This window comes from Bubalus bubalis, chromosome 23, assembly GCF_019923935.1.
Source record: "Bubalus bubalis isolate 160015118507 breed Murrah chromosome 23, NDDB_SH_1, whole genome shotgun sequence".
Lineage (NCBI taxonomy): Eukaryota > Metazoa > Chordata > Mammalia > Artiodactyla > Bovidae > Bubalus > Bubalus bubalis.
In genome coordinates, this window is record NC_059179.1 from 30,849,955 (window position 1) to 30,866,817 (window position 16,863).

At 38.5% G+C, this 16,863-nt stretch overlaps 1 protein-coding gene and 1 long non-coding RNA gene across 4 annotated transcripts in view; one reads left to right on the forward strand and one right to left on the reverse strand.

Annotated features, from left to right (window-relative positions):
• MXI1 (MAX interactor 1, dimerization protein) overlaps positions 1 to 16,863 on the forward strand; it is a 92,775-nt gene that overhangs the window by 73,137 nt on the left and 2,775 nt on the right. For all 3 annotated transcript variants that reach the window (XM_025274149.3, XM_006043920.4, XM_006043921.4), the window contains 2 exons: positions 10,614 to 10,728; positions 11,337 to 11,508. In XM_025274149.3, the coding sequence (XP_025129934.1) occupies positions 10,614 to 10,728; positions 11,337 to 11,508 (287 nt within the window). The remainder of the gene's footprint in view (positions 1 to 10,613; positions 10,729 to 11,336; positions 11,509 to 16,863) is intronic.
• On the reverse strand, positions 12,175 to 13,210 carry LOC112581605. The gene is made up of 2 exons (XR_003106210.3): positions 13,151 to 13,210; positions 12,175 to 12,444 (listed from the first exon to the last, which is right to left on the reverse strand). It is a non-coding gene; the product is annotated as an uncharacterized LOC112581605 (long non-coding RNA).

The following is a 16,863-nucleotide window of genomic DNA, read 5'->3' on the forward strand; positions in this document are numbered from 1 at the left end:
TTTCTTTTTTCTCCTTAATAATTGCCTTCCTGTCGTCATAGTTGTCATTACCACCATTTCTTGAACAACAGCTGGAACAGAGGCCAAACTTAAATCAGTCAGATTATCTGCATGCTAGGAGGCCTGTCAGTAAGGTCAGAAGGTTGATATTGGTGACCAAAAAAATTGGATTTTAAAAAGTTATCTGTGGATTTGACATTGTTGTCCTAGTCCCCCATCACTGTCAATGCTTTAATAAGTTACTCTGTTGTAATGGCTGCAATTCCCAGCCCTCTGCTTCACTATTAAGAGAGATGTCAGCCCTAAACAAGAGTTGGCTGGAGAATTGTCAGTTACTCTACATGTAGTTGTCTTTGGTGGTGACTTCAGCTGCATACCAAAGTATAGAGTTCCGACATCTGTAAGCAGGTCACTTGTGAATGTTGGCCTGCTGTCTCTACTGTTTGGAGGCCCCTGTATTACTATATCGGAGAAGGCAATGGCACCCCACTCCAGTACGCTTGCCTGGAAAATCCCATGGACAGAGGGGCCTGGCGGGCTGCAGTCCATGGGATCGCTAAGAGTCAGACACGACTGAGCGACTTCACTTTCACTTCTCACTTTCATGCATTGGAGAAGGAAATGGCAACCCACTCCAGTGTTCTTGCCTGGAGAATCCCAGGGACGGGGGAGCCTGGTGGGCTGCCGTCTATGGGGTCGCACAGAGTCGGACACGACTGAAGCGACTTAGCAGTAGCAGCAGTATTACTACATCAACTTTGGTGAGTTAGAGAGGCCCAGAAATATCCATTGGAAATTGTTACATCTCTTCTCCCCACCATGGGCCATTTTTCTGTTTGGTTATTGGAAGAACTGAAATGACTAAAAAGTATGGATTCCTTCTAATCTGGAAGATAATTAGAATATAATATGATTAGTGTAAAAATCAAGTGTTTATTATCTGAGAAAGGTGATATGGCAAAGAAGCCCTCATGGAAGAAACAGTAGTTTGTGGATTGATGAATGCGTTAGATGCCCAGTGGACAGTGGAGGAAAGGGTATTCCAGGCAGAGAAATCAGAAAATAGGAACCTTTGGTTTGTGGAAGAGTTTTGCAAAAGGTAATGGATAATGACCAGTGCGGCTGGAAGGGTGGTAGGCAGGTCAGATTATAGCATCTTCACACAGATAAATATTACTACTATCACCTTTAAAAATTTTTACAGCATGTAATTCAGTGGCATAATAGGGTGTAGCTTGTTGTTTGCTGATGGTCATTGTTATTGACTGACTGGCAGTTCATTGTCTGCATATCTCTGAGTTGTGAAGAGTAAATGGAATTTCAGCCTATATAGAATCTGTGCAGCTTAGGAAAGAATATGCCACTATTTGTCATTAATTTATTGAGTACTCACATTTCTCCCCATTCACTTGCCACCCCCCCAACTTTTTCTCTGTCTCTAAACCTTTGAAAAACATAATCCCAACAGTAATCCAGAATTGGTGTTCTGAGGTCCCAAGCTCTTATAGTGATCTGTGGTAATTTGGTTTAATAGTTTAACATAGATTCCTGGAGGTCCTAGGTTGTAGTGTGAAATAATGAGAGATTTGCTTGAAGTTTTTTATTTTAAAAATACACTTTACATTATCTCTGTTTGTTTCTATATAAAATAGTGTTCTTTTACCAAATCTTTGAGGAAAACTATGACTTCTGGAAGGCATACTGTGTTTAACTTTCTGGCCTTAAATACTGTCTGGCTCCCTAACACAGAGTAGAACTACTTTGATTTTATTGGGAGAAGGTGATTTTAAAAAAATCTTTGAAGAATGAGTAATATGTATCTCAACCTTCCTGATTTTATTCCTTATCTTATGTATAGATGAGCCCTTTAGTGGTGAGGTGGATAATGTAACTGTAGAATAATTTATATTATTATAATATTACATAGTTTATATATAATTTACAACTTCATTATAGCAATTGCTGATATTCCTGTCTGGTTATTTTATAAGATACCAAATGAACTAAGGGGAATATTAATGAAAGTAGCTTTTTTTTTTTTGAAGAGTGAGAAGAGGGTCCTAACTATTCTCCTAAGTTTTAGTTTTGTTGTCATTAAACCCCATGACACCACAGTCAATTCTGATGCTAGGGAAATGCCACTTACCATGTTACTGGGAGTTAATAGTCTGTTTATTTTTTTATGAAGTAGATAATATATAAACTGTAAATGAAACATATAATTATCATGTGCCATTTTATGGGAATAGCATGTCTAAAGCTTATTTCACAAATAGGATAAGCTGAACTGCAGCATATGATATCAGTTTTTGTAAATAAAATTCATGAGCAGCATGATTGTGCTTGGGTTCTGGATCTATAATATCTTTAATGTCATTTTTTAATAAGAAAAGGAAGCAGGCAGGTTTTTGTTTTTATTTTTTTGGTAACTTTGAAGATTTTCAGAAAATTCTCAACATGTTACATTTTAGAGAATGCTGGAATATAAAGTGTGTAGGATAAGCAGCTAGCTGCTGTCACGTACAAAAATGTTGTGTAGTTGGGAAACCTGGCCACGAGCCACTGCAGCTTTGAAGAATGTGGCTCAAGGGAGGACTCAGCCCGTTGCATAACGTTCAACAGAGAGGAAAATACAAGTACTGTCCCTATCACTTGACTTGTTTTCCATTTTTATTTAGTTACTTGGCAAAGTCTTGGTATCCCGTAGTGGAGGAATGAAAGACAAGCAAGTTCCAGTGAAGGACCGTGCCTGCAAGGGCATCGGCCAACGGATGGTTTGTGAGGCTGGGCAGGTGTTAAATTTCTTATTGTTGTTAGGCAGATGGATAAGAGTTTCAAGAGACAACTTGAAAAACATCATCATATGATACTTGCAGTTTTTTTCTGAAAGGGAATTCTTTCCTCTGTCTTCCCTCAACACTGTGCGTGCCTCTTCTGGTTGATATACCTGTGCTTTAAAATATCATAGCTACTAGCAGGGGCCATTTTATAGCAAAATCGTTTCCCCTCATGTTCTGTGATATTTCAGTTTGGCAGTAAAGTTTACAAGGTTTGAAATCAAAAGCAGCACTGGTTCCTTTAGGGAAAAATGATGCCAGTCTACCAAAATAAAAGCCAAACAGACTCTAATTGTTCCTTTTCCCACAAGGGGCTTGCCCTTTTGGAAGGTGTGGGTAATTTTGATAGGACCTTCTCTCTAACAGGGGTAGTCACTGGGAATCGTCTCTTCCCCTGGGAAAAACCCACTTTTATATCTCATTTTAAAACAGACCTCAAAGTGTCTTTGAAAATAAAATTACTGTGCTATCTTTTCATTGTCTTGCTGCCTCACTCTCTGCAAGGAGACTCCAGTTTTCTCACAGGGCATCTCCTGCTACAGTCCTAATTTTGCTTTACAGTCTAATCCTAATTTTGCTTTACAGTAACACATGCTAAATTAGGAAAGATTTTAGTTGTATAGTTTTTATTGAGCTATCAATGTGTTGTGAAAAGTTAAGTAAATGCTAACCAGGGTGCTAAATTTTTTTCCAAGTTTAACTATGTAAATTTACAATGTTATGTTCTTCCTATTGGTTGTTAGTCTAGTGTTCATCAGAATATTCAGAACAACAGCCTTAAGTTTCCCCAACCTTCTTATACTTTGACTATCGGTGCAGGACCATGTCTTTCATGAATTCTTCTCTATGTCGGTTCCTCCACTCCTTGACCACTTGAAAAACATCATGTTATGATACTCGCAAATTCCTTCTCAGAAGGATTTTCAAATCAAACCAAGCTTTTTTTCTTCTCTGTCTCTTGTCCTCTTTTCTTCTGCCAGCGTCTTACAGTTCACGATTTGGCAACTCCGTCCAGGAGACTCCAGAGCCACCAGTCATATGAGAATGAAGGCAAGAAAAGAAAGGACCAGATGGCATCAAAAGATATGCCTTTCTAGGTCATTGGTGGTTAAGCTTGCAATCTGGTTACCAGCAGGGAGACTGGGGGAAAGGGTGGAGAGCAGCACAGCACCATTGTAAGGGAAGAGGAATTTTGTCATACAATTCATTCCGTAATTTGCGGGACAGAAAAAACTTACATATGGAAGATAATGGATTTTCTGATTTAACTTTCCAGTTTACAATCACAGGGAATCCATTGCATTTACTTAAAGGGGCATATAAGCACATGGAAAAACTGTGTATAATATTTGAATGGCCACTTTGAAAAGTGTGGCTCCGCCTTGGTCAGCTGCTATCCTTTCAACTTCCATTAACCCTCTGTTATTCTATTCTCCTAATGCCTGATTCACTTACAAGTATTAATACAAAAACTGGAGGAAATAACATTTGGCTCCCCCACATATACCTGTCCCCTTAGAAAAGCAGAGGACGTCATGCACCACTCATCCCTCATGAGGACCCTACTTACAAAATATGGACTATGGCAACACTGGCCTTTGTGAGACATATCTCAGAGTATGTTTTCTTGAAATAAACTGTATCTTGGAACACATTTAAAACTACTTGACTGAAGAAATGTTCAGTAGTGGAACCCTTCTACCCTGTTGGTGGGAATGTAAATTGGTCCAGGGACTGTGGAGAACAGCATGCATGCGTGCTAAGTTGCTTCAGTCATATCTGACTCTTTGTGACTCTGTGGACTGTAGCCCACCAGTCTCCTCTGTCCATGGGATTGTCCAGACAGTGGGTTGTCATGCCCCCCTCCAGGGGATCTTCCTGACCTAGTGATCAAACCCACGTCTCTTAAATCTCCTGCATTGGCAGGCAGGTTCTTTACCAATAGCACCACCTGGGAAGCCTGGAGAACAGTATAGAGGGTCCTTAAAAAACTGAGAACAGAGTTACCATATAATCCTGTAGTTCCACTCCTGGAGCATATATCCAGAGAAAACTCTAATTCAAAAAGATATGTACACCCTAATGTTTATTGCAGCACTATTTATAATAGCCAAGACACAGAAGCAACCTAAATGTTCACCAAGAGATGAATGATAAAGGAGATGTGGTGTGTATAGACACACACACACACATAATGGAATGTTACTCAGCCATAAAAAAGAATGAAATGCCATTTGCAGCCACATGGATGAACCTAGAGATTATCAGATTAAGTGAAGTCAGTCAGATATAGAGAAAGACATCATATGATATCACTTACTTGTGGAACCTAAAAAAGTAATATAAGTGAATTTATTTATGAAACGGAAATAGACTCCGAGACATAGAAAATAAAATGGTGGGGAGCTAAATTAGGAGTTTGGAATTAACATATACACACTTCTATATATAAAACAAACAAGGACCTACTGTATGTAGCACAGGAAATTATATTCAGTATTTGGTAGTAGCCTATAATGGAAAAGTCGCTTAGCGACTTCACTTTCACTTTTCACTTTCATGCACTGGAGAAGGAAATGGCAACCCACTCCAGTGTTCTTGCCTGGAGAATCCCAGGGACGGCGGGGCCTGGTGGGCTGCCGTCTATGGGGTCGCACAGAGTCGGACACGACTGAAGTGACTTAGCAGTAGCAGTAGCAGTATAATGGAAAAGAATCTGAAAAAAAAATGTGTGTATATATGTATACACACACACACACACACACAAAACCAAATCACTTTGCTGTACACCTGGAATTATTGCAACATTGTAAATTAACTACACTTGGGTTTTAAAGAATGGTCTAAAAAACTGACCTGACTGAAGAAATGTTCAGTAGTGACTAACAGTACTTTGGAGGGGCAGTCTGCCTTCCTGGTTCAGGTAGACATGGCTTGCCTCTTGACTCCTTTGGCCTGGGCAATTCCTGATTGACAGTGCTGCTGTAGACCACCAGACTGCCGACCTTGGTTGATGTTTCCTTATAGAATTCCAACTCAGTTGTTTTGTTGTGAATGAAGAAATCTAAAGTATTTTTAATTTTAGGTTTAAACTTGGTCCCAATATTTGAATTTTAAATTCTTTACTGTTTTAATCACCATGCTTTTTTCATAAACAAATTCAGTATCCTTTAAGTTTCAACCTCTTTTATTAGGCTATCTTCTTTAATTATAATCTCTTCTTTCATTTAGATTCTGTCACCCTTGATACCTGTATGACTCATTTCATTGTGAACCAACTGAAACAAAATATGTTTCATTCTGTAGTCTGGATTATAAACTGTTAAAATTTACCTTTCTTTTTTCACTTCTCCCACTCAAGCGTCGAGAACATTGCTGAGTACACCAAAGTCATGTAATAAATATACAACTGAATGATTTTTTAAAAGGAAAAAACCAACATTTTCATATTGTTAGTTGATTTCTGCCTAGATTTTATTTTTTCACATTAAAGCATAGTTCATTTTATTCAACTTTTTTATCTTTATCTAGTTGATTAACACTGATGTGCCAATCTCTGCTGTACAGCAAAGTGACTGTTATACATACATATATATATATTCTTTAAAATATTCTTTTCCATTATGGCTTATCCCAGGAGATTGGAAATAGTTCCCTGTACTATACCTGGGACTTTGTTGTTTATCCATTCTAAATGTAATATTTGCATCTACCAACCCCAGACTCCCAGTCCCTCCCTCTCCCGCCCCCCCACCACCCACCTTGGGAACCACGAGTCTGATCTCTGTGTCTGTGAGTCTGTTTTATATGTACATACATTAATTTGTGACGTATTTTAGATTCCACATGTAAGTGATATCATATGGTATTTGTCTTTCTGACTTCATTTAGTATGATAATCTCTACTTTTATCCATATTGCTGTACATTGTGCTTAGATTTTAATATGACTTTAACTTACATTTTACAAAACAGGAAATTGACCCACCCATTTTTTTCTGCGCCGCCCTCTGCCCTTTTTTCTTGATATGCAACTGTAGTAAGGTGTCATCTGAAACTTCTTAAACTAAAAGTTCTATATATGTACTGAATATCTGGGGTTAAATATGACAAGTTATTCCTTTGGCAAAATACTTGTTAACTCTGCATTTTTTTTTAGATGATTGAATTCAAAGCCCTCTTGGGAGCCTCTAATTATTGCAAGAGAACTACCAGTCTCTCTCCATCCTCAAGTCATATCATATGAGTTCAGTTATTAGGCATATGCTATAATAATCCTAATGAAGAGTTTAAAGGCCCTTTTTACTGTGGACCTTATTTTGTTTAGTTTTAGTCTGTGAGAGTCCTCACCTAAGAAATTTTACAATTAAAAATTAAAATTCTGTGATTTTTGTTTGCACATCAGGGGAGGAGAGTGACTTTCAGTTCAGTTCAGTTCAGTCGCTCAGTCTTGTCCGACTCTTTGCGACCCCATGAATCGCAGCACACCAGGCCTCCCTGTCCATCACCAACTCCCCGAGTTCACTCAGACTTACGTCCATCGACTCAGTGATGCCATCCAGCCATCTCATCCTCTGTCGTCCCCTTCTCCTGCTGCCCCCAATCCCTCCCAGCATCAGAGTCTTTTCCAATGAGTCAACTCTTCACATGAGGTGGCTCAAGTACTGGAGTTTCAGCTTTAGCATCATTCCTTCCAAAGAAATCCTAGGGCTGATCTCCTTCAGAATGGACTGGTTAGATCTCCTTGCAGTCCAAGGGACTCTCAAGAGTCTTCTCCAACACCACAGTTCAAAAGCATCAATTCTTTGGCGCTCAGCCTTCTTTACAGTCCAACTCTCACATCCATACATGATCACAAGAAAAACCATAGCCTTGACTAGACAGACCTTTGTTGGCAAAGTAATGTCTCTGCTTTTGAATATGCTGTCTAGGTTGGACATAACTTTCCTTCCAAGGAGTAAGTGTCTTTTAATTTCATGGCTGCAGTCACCATCTGCAGTGATTTTGGAGCCCAAAAAAATAAAGTCTGACACTGTTTCCACTGTTTCCCCATCTATTTCCCATGAAGTGATGGGACCGGATGCCATGATCTTGGTTTTCTGAATGTTGAGCTTTAAGCCAACTTTTTCACTCTCCACTTTCACTTTCATCAAGAGGCTTTTTAGTTCCTCTTCACTTTCTGCCATAAGGGTGGTGTCATCTGCATATCTGAGGTTATTGATATTTCTCCCGGCAATCTTGATTCCAGCTTGTGTTTCTTCCAGTCCAGAGTTTCTCATGATGTACTCTGCATATAAGTTAAGTAAGCAGGGTGAAAATATACAGCCTTGACGTACTCCTTTTCCTATGTGGAAACAGTCTGTTGTTCCACATCCGGTTTGAACTGTTGCTTCCTGACCTGCATACAGGTTTCTCAAGAGGCAGGTCAGGTGGTCTGGTATTCCCATCTCTTTCAGAATTTTCCACAGTTTATTGTGATCCAGACAGTCAAAGGCTTTGGCATAAAAACAGAAATGGCTGTTTTTCTGGAATTCTCTTACTTTTTCCATGATCCAGCAGATGTTGGCAATTTGATCTCTGGTTCCTCTGCCTTTTCTAAAACCAGCTTGAATGAACATCAGGAAGTTCACAGTTCACGTATTGCTGAAGCCTGGCTTGGAGAATGTTGAGCATTACTTTACTAGCATGTGAGATGAGTGCAATTGTGCTGTAGTTTGAGCATTCTTTGGCATTGCCTTTCTTTGGGATTGGAATGAAAACTGACCTTTTCCAGTCCTGTGGCCACTGCTGAGTTTTCCAAATTTGCTGGCATATTGAGTGCAGCACTTTCACAGCATCATCTTTCAGGATTTGAAAGAGCTCAAGTGGAATTCCATCACCTCCACTAGCTTTGTTCGTAGTGATGCTTTCTAAGGCCCACTTGACTTCACATTCCAGGATGTCTGGCTGTAGGTCAGTGGTCACACCATTGTGATTATCTGGGTCGTGAAGATCCAGAGTGACTTTAAAATTGTTAAATCTCATTAACCAGGAATCCATTGATAAACTTTTAAGGAAAATTAAACAAAATTATTTTTCTTTATCCACATCAGGTATGTCAGGTTTCAGCCTGAAGCCAATTATTAGATTTGAGTTATTGAACTCAATAAAGAGATTTGGAATGGAAATGCTAACAGACCTCTAACTATGCTGGCTAGAAGGTACTAGAAGAATCTTGACAATTCATCAGCCAAACCTCACTTCACTACCCTTAACATCCTTGCCTGTCAGTGACATAATTGGCTGCCTTCTGCTATCCCTCCCTGAACTTGCTAGCATTTGAGAATGTCTCTTGACATTATTTCTTAAGACAGAGAAACCATAGTTTGACAGGTGAGCTAGTAAACCATCTGACCGTCTTTGAGGAGAAAATGGAGGATGTGTTTTGTTCCTGCGGCAGTTGACACAGTTGCTAAATATTCAATTGTAGTTCTTTAAGGAATAGGGCTAATCTGTGAACACATTTGTGGGCTTTCTTTTCAGATATACTAACTTCTGGATTAAGTTATACATTATGAACTGCAGAACCAGATATGTAAACTAATATTGTTTCAGGGTGAAATTATGTATCCAGAATTATCATCATGGTAATCATAGTTCCTACTGGGTACATGGGCTTCTCTGGTAGCTCAGCTAGTAAAGAATCTGCCTGCAATGGAAGAGACCTGCATTCAATCCTGGGTTGGGAAGATCCCCTGGAGGAGAGCATGTCAACCCACTCCAGTATTCTTGCCCGGAGAATCCCCATGGACAGAGGATCCTGGAGGGCTATGGTCCAGGGACTCACAGAGAGTCAGACACGACTGAGCAACTTAAGCACAGCACAGCAGAACACATAGGGTACATGGAATGTAAATTCATGAGGCTGTCTGCTAGCGTATACAGGAAACATTTCCCTAACCTGCCCACAGGATGAGGAGATGTTAAAGAATACAGTGACTTCTGGTGAAGAATTCTGTCACCTGGCTTTTTTCCAGGTGTAGAATATTGGAGGTGGGTAGTACGAGAGGGGAGAGGGAGACAGAGAAATAAAAAGGAAAAGGTAATGATAGCTGATACACTTAGATATTAGGAAGCAGGGGACTATTTTATAGATTGTTGATTCAGTGCCTGGAATTGACCTTAGAGCCATATATTTTGTCTCACCCTGTCCTCACTGGCCACAGAATTTTGCTGTTTTTGTGGTGTTGGATCATATGAAGTTGTCATTTTTATAAGTGAGAAAGGGCTGAGTATCAGAAATTTTATATGGCTTAAACTAATGCATAATAATATAAACACTGTAGGATGGCTACAGTTGTGGAGAGGAGTGTGTGTGTGTGTGTGTGTGTGAATGAAAGGTGAAAGGGAGGAAATGGAAATTTATGAGCCTTTTTGGGTAGTGAAGCTGAAAACCTCTAACCTAGCCTTTGGTTTTATACATTCAACATCAAATACAGGTGCCCAATGTTTTTCTACTTCTACATTAATACAGTTGAGAAAGTTTATGGGACTGGTTAAAATTAAATCACCTGTGACAGAGATTAGCACTGGGGATAATAATCTGAAGTGACCAGTGTCTGCAGCGTACAACAAAAGTGGCGGAAACCTGAAAGCCAGTAGGCGCACCTGCACTTGCACACAGATACTTTTTTGAAACTGAATAATGTGCAAGTTCTTATGTGTGTTAAAATAGGCTTTAAGACGTTTTTAGTGGAGTATTCAGACTGCTGATTTGACTTACCTTTGTCTTTCTTAGACGAGCTCATCTTCGCCTGTGTTTAGAACGCTTAAAAGTTCTGATTCCACTAGGACCAGACTGCACCAGGCACACAACACTTGGTTTGCTCAACAAAGCCAAAGCACACATCAAGGTAGGAATTTTTTTTTTATCATATTTTCACATGACTCTCTCAGTCCTGCTCTCTTTTTAGTAGTGATTTCTGTCCACATATATCAGCTAGCTCACAATGCTCTCCTTTAATGACTGACCTCAAGAGAAATTTTCTGAAAATTTAACGCTAATCTGATAGGAGCAACATAACCTGATTACACTAAATTGTTTTGACAGCATGGCCATCTGAAGAGCTGGGAATACTAGGAAAATAACAACTACTCTGCCAATACCCGAAGGAAGGCAGTTGTGCCCTCTGGTGGAGATGACTTCACTTGGCTGTGTCCCTCAGTGTTTTTCCATCAAACTATACTGCAGAGTTGGTTTCTCTTTTATGGCAATAACTTGACAGACTTTGAAAATTCCATATTGTTCTAGTAATGTAGCATTCATTATATACACAAAGTGAAGAAAGAACTATTTTTGATGTTTAAAAATACATATTTATGTATGTTTTTATACACACAGATATACTTGTATAGTCATTCATGTTTTCTCTGTCAAAGAAGAAATCTTCTGAGATGTTAGGGAGGAATCCGTTTTACTGTTTGTACTGTACAACACACAAATATCACTGTATCATTTCAGAAACTTGAAGAAGCTGAAAGGAAGAGCCAGCACCAGCTAGAGAATTTGGAACGAGAACAGAGATTTTTAAAGCGGCGACTGGAACAGCTGCAGGGTCCTCAAGAGATGGAACGAATACGAATGGACAGCATTGGATCAACTATTTCTTCAGATCGTTCTGATTCAGAGCGAGGTAGGCAGTGAGCGTCTTCCCTAATGAAACAAAGCGTCCCTGTCTCTGAATTTAGAGAGGGTAGGATGGGTGGCACTGTGTTTGCTTCCTTCTTCTGCACCAACACTGTATGTAGCGTTCTAGAGTTTATGCAGTCACAACATTGTCTAGCAACGCCTGTGTGAACTGTAGAACATTTTTTCTTGACTATATATATATACACACACATATATATGTATCAAATATTCTACTTTGAAAAAATTTTAAAGTTTTAAGTTTTCTGTAGAAAATTGTTGAGTTCTCATATACCCTTCACCCAGGTTCCTCTAACGTTAATCTTATGTAACCATAATACAGCTACTGAAACCAAGAAATTAACATTCATACAATACTATTAATCTATTAACCTTATTCAGACTTCACTACTTTTCCTAATAATGTTCTGTGTCTGATCCAGGATCCAGTGTAAGATCTCCATTGCCTTAGAAATATTTCTTCAGTCTTTCTTTCGTGACCATGACACATTGGAAGAATATTGGTCAGTTATTTTATACAGTGTTCCTCAATTTGGGTTTATCTGATGTTTTCTGTTAGACTGAGGTGTTACACATTTGAGGGAAGAAAATACCACAGAAGTGATGTTGTGCCCTTCTTAGTTCATTGTATCAGGAAGATACATGACGTTGGTATGTTTTATTCCTGGTGATGTTAATTTTTATATCTGTATTTTAAAGTACCACACCCTCCATTTCTCGTAACATCTGTCCCAGAACATTTGTCTTTGACAGAATTAAAGAAAAAAACAACCAGAAAAGAAATTGTAATTGTTTGAATTTTACTCATCTGTTCATCTATAGCTCCCACCGCATCAGGCCTCACACCACAATAAAAGATCCCAGAGGTGAACTCTGGTCACTTCATATTTGGGAAACTAGAGCTCACAAGATTTTGAGGATTCTGAAACAAAAAAAAGAGAAAATTTTGTAAAATTTCTTTTTATTATGAAAATTTGAAAAATTTTTTTATTATTTTGGTTGCTGTGCAAGGACTTTCCTCTAGTTGTAGTCTAGAGGTTCCTCTAGGCTACTCTTCATTGCAATGTACAAGCTTCTCATTGCAGTAACTTCTCTTGTTGGGCTCTAGAGCCCAGGCTCAGTAGTTGTGGCATATGGGCTTAGCTGCCCTGAGGTATGTGGCATCTTTCTGAACCAGGGATTGAACCCATGTCCCCTGCATTGGCAGGTGGATTCTTAACCACTGGACTACCAGGGAAGTCCTATTATGGAAGATTTAAAACATATACTAAAGTAAATAGAATCATGAACTCTCAGGTATCCATTATCCAGCTTGTACAGTTTGTCAACATTTTGTCATTCTTTTTTCACCTGTTCTCTACCACCCATATGCCCTGACCATTTCTTCTGAAGTTTTTAAAATCAAATCTCAGGTAACATTTCATTTTGTTCCTGAATACTTCAGTATGTTATCTTTAATAAATAGTACTTTAAAAAATACACAATACTGTTACATCCCATAAAATTGAGTTAGCCAAAAGTTCATTGCTTCAGTTCAGTTCAGTTGCTCAGTCCTGTCCGACTCTTTGCAACCCCATGAATTGCAGCACGCCAGGCCTCCCTGTCCATCACCATCTCCCAGAGCTTACCCAAACTCATGTCCATTGAGTCAGTGATGCCATCCAGCCATCTCATCTTCTGTTGTCCCCTTCTCCTCCTGCCCCTAATCCCTCCCAGCATCAGGGTCTTTTCCACTGAGTCAGCTCTTCGCATGAGGTGGCCAAAGTATTGGAGTTTCAGCTTCAGCTTCAGTCCTTCCAATTCACAACAATTTTATTAGATTGTATTATGATAGCTCTCGTATCAGTGTGCATATTTTAAAAAGCTTTAGTGAATTTTCATGTAGCCATTTTAATATTGAAGATGGAAGAAAAAAACATTTTCAGAATATTATATTATTTCAAGAAAGGTAAAAATGCAACTGAAACACAAAGATTTGTGCAGTTTATGAAGTTGCCGTGACTACTCAAATATGTCAAAAGTAGTTTGTGAAGTTTCATGCTGGAGATTCCTTGCTGGATGATGCTTCACAGTCAGATTGAAGTTGTAAACAATCAGATTGAGACATTGAGAACAATAAACGTTATGCCACATAGGAGACAGTCGACATACTCAGAATATCCAAATCAAGCACTGAAAATCATTTGCATCAACTTAATTATGTTAATTACTTTGTTTAGGTTCCATTTAAGTGAAAAAAAACCTTCTTGACCATATTTCTGCATGCAATTCTCTGCTGAAACATAACAAAAGCACTCTGTTTTTAAATCAAATTGTGACAGACAATGAAAAGTGGATACGGTACAATAATGTGGAATGGTAGACATCGTGGAGCAAGCAAAATGAACCACCACCAACCACATCATCCAAAGGTTATCTTGTGTATATGGTGGAACTGGAAGGAGTCCTCTATTATGAACTCCTTCTGGAAAACCAAATGATTAATTACAATAAGTACTGCTCCCAGTTAGACCAAGTGAGAGCAGCACTCAGTGAAAAGCGTAATTAGTCAACAGAAAATGCATTATCTTCCATCAGGGTACCACAAGACTGCTTGTTTCTTTGATGACCAGGCAAAAACTGTTACAGCTTGACTGGGAAGTTTTGATTCATCTGCTGTATCCACAAGACAGTCCACCTTCTGATCCATTTATTTCAGCCTTTACAAAATTTTCTTAATGGAAAAAATCTTAGTTCTTTGGAAGACTGTAAAAGGCACCTGGAACAGTTCTTTACTGAAAAAGACCAAGTTTTAGGCAGATGGTTATGAAGTTGCCTGAAAAATGGCAGAAGATAGTGGAACAAAACTGAATTTGTTTTTCAGTAAACTGCTTGGTGAAAGTGAAAAATCTGTCTTGTATTTTTACTTAAAAACCAAAGAAACTTTATGGCCAACCCAATAAAATCAGATAATCCTATTTAATGTCATCTAACACCCAGTTTCATCAATTTTTCTCAAAAAAGGCATCTTATGATTGGTGTGTTTGAGTAAGAATCCAAAGTCTACATTTGTTTGTACCTTTTAAGGTACAGTTAGCACTTGAACAGCACAAGTGTGAACTGCACAGGTACATTTATATGTAGATATTTTTCATTAAATATGTGCTACAGTACTACATGATCCATGGTTGGTTCAATGTGCAGATAGGGAGGGCTGACTTAACAGTAGACTCACATTTTTGTCTGTGTGGAGGGTTGGCATCCTTAACCCCCCATGCTGTTCAAGGGTCAACTATACTTCTGTAGTTTTCCCTTTCCCACTTTTTTTTCAATGCCATTTATTTGTTGTAGAACCTGGGAAACTGTATAATTTTTCTTACTGTTTCCCACATTCTAGATGTGGCCGAATGAATCTTCATGGTATCATTTAACATGTTCTGCCTTCATATTTCTTGTAAGCTGGTTGATAGGTCTAGGGGTTTGATTATATTCAAGTTTTTTTTTTTTTGGAGGCACGGATACTTCATAGGTGGTGCTGTGTACTTCCTATGCATCACTTCTCACACTAGTGATAACACTGGTCATTGGGTTCAGATGATGTCATCTTGATACATTAATACAAATGTATCAACCTTTTGCTTAATAGTTTTAAGTTATTGATGATTGTTGCCCTGATCATTATTTCGTTAGGTGTTCCAAAATAGTGATTTTCTATCGTTGTGTTTATTAACTTTTTCTTCTTTAAAGAACATTTTTTTCATCAATTTTCTGGTTACCTTCAAATAAAGTCTTTACTGGAAAGATGGGATAAATGCTTGTTTTTGCTTTATCAATTTTCTGAGTAATGAACTGGCACCTTAGCAACCTCCAGAGTTAACTTTTTTGTTTAGCTCTTTGATTATCTTGTAAACTCATATTTTTTCATGTACTGAGTATGTCCCAATCCACTGCATTCTTGTTAATTCAATATCTGAATTTCCCATATTCTGTGGGAACCTTTCAAATAGGTTTTTAACACAACCCTAGGAGTTCGTGGGTTTGTTGTCGTTATGTAAAAGCTTACTTTTTTTGTGTGGCACTTGGTTTTGAAGAATAGTAGTTCACCAGAAGCAGCAGCAAGAGCCTCAAGGTCATAATGCATTTACGAGTGAGAGGCATAGCAGAAATAACCCTGTGTAAGGAGGCAGACCTTGGTCTTCGTCTTTCTTTTGCCAGCTACTAAGCTGTGTGATCTTGTTGAGTCTTCAGGCTTTAGCTGCCCTTGCTGCTATCGTCTCCTCCTTGTACTCACCCCACCTCCAAATTTCAGAGAGGTAGTATGTCTTCATCATACTATTCCTGTTCTTACCTGGCAGCCCTCTTTCCCAGTGTTACGGACTTTTAAATTCAGCATGCTCTGGATAGGGTGTTTTGATTGTGTTTCCCAACTATAGGTCGGATGAGTGTTCTGTGATCTAGGAAACACTTAATAGCCTGTGCAGGATTAATGGATATGAAGAAAATAGTTATGCATTCATAGGATTATTTGTACAGTTTGTTTCAATAACTGAGTGCATTTTAAAAAGACTGCGAAAACTTTTTGAAGCAGTAAGCAGTCTTGAAAATTATATTCTTCAAAATAACTTGCTCTGTCTTCTTGTGCTCAGCTAGAATCCATTTTTCTAAAGCAACTGTGATCAGTGTGAACCGTTAAAATCAGGGCCAATATGAAACATCAGGCTTTTGAATTTAAGAGAATTAAAGGGAGAAAATAAGTCTTTCAGCTCCGTTAAAAAAAAAAAAAGTATTGCTTTTTATGTATTATTGCTGATTGCACATGTAGTATTTAACAATTAAAATACAGTATGTATATATAAATAGCTGGGTCACGTATGTATTTAGATTTTATCATGTTTTGTTTTTGAAGTCAATCACCACCAGTATTTAAAGTAAAATGCTTTTACTATAATCTTTACTATAGATCTGACTATAATCCAGAGACTCTTAAGCCTCACGCCCTCATTTCAAGAGTTGATAAAAGAAAATTAATTTGAAGACAAATCTGTGTTCTCTTTGCACTTTATAATGATGGGCTTATTGTGGTTACTGAATAGTCAAGAGATCTTTATGATGAATCCTGCAAGTCTACAGAACTATACCACCAAAGGCCTGGATGGATACATATTCTAGTTCATCTATATTGTTTATGCTCCCCCTCCCCACCAACCCCCATGAAGGGAGTTCTGCTTAAACATCACTGAGAATTAGTTTCTAGTTTAAGGCAAAACAGATGTTAAACCACTCAGGATTGGGATCTTTTAATATTAAACACTTAATTCCCAAATAGGTCAAGTGCTTTTGGTGGGAGGTCTAGACAGACTGG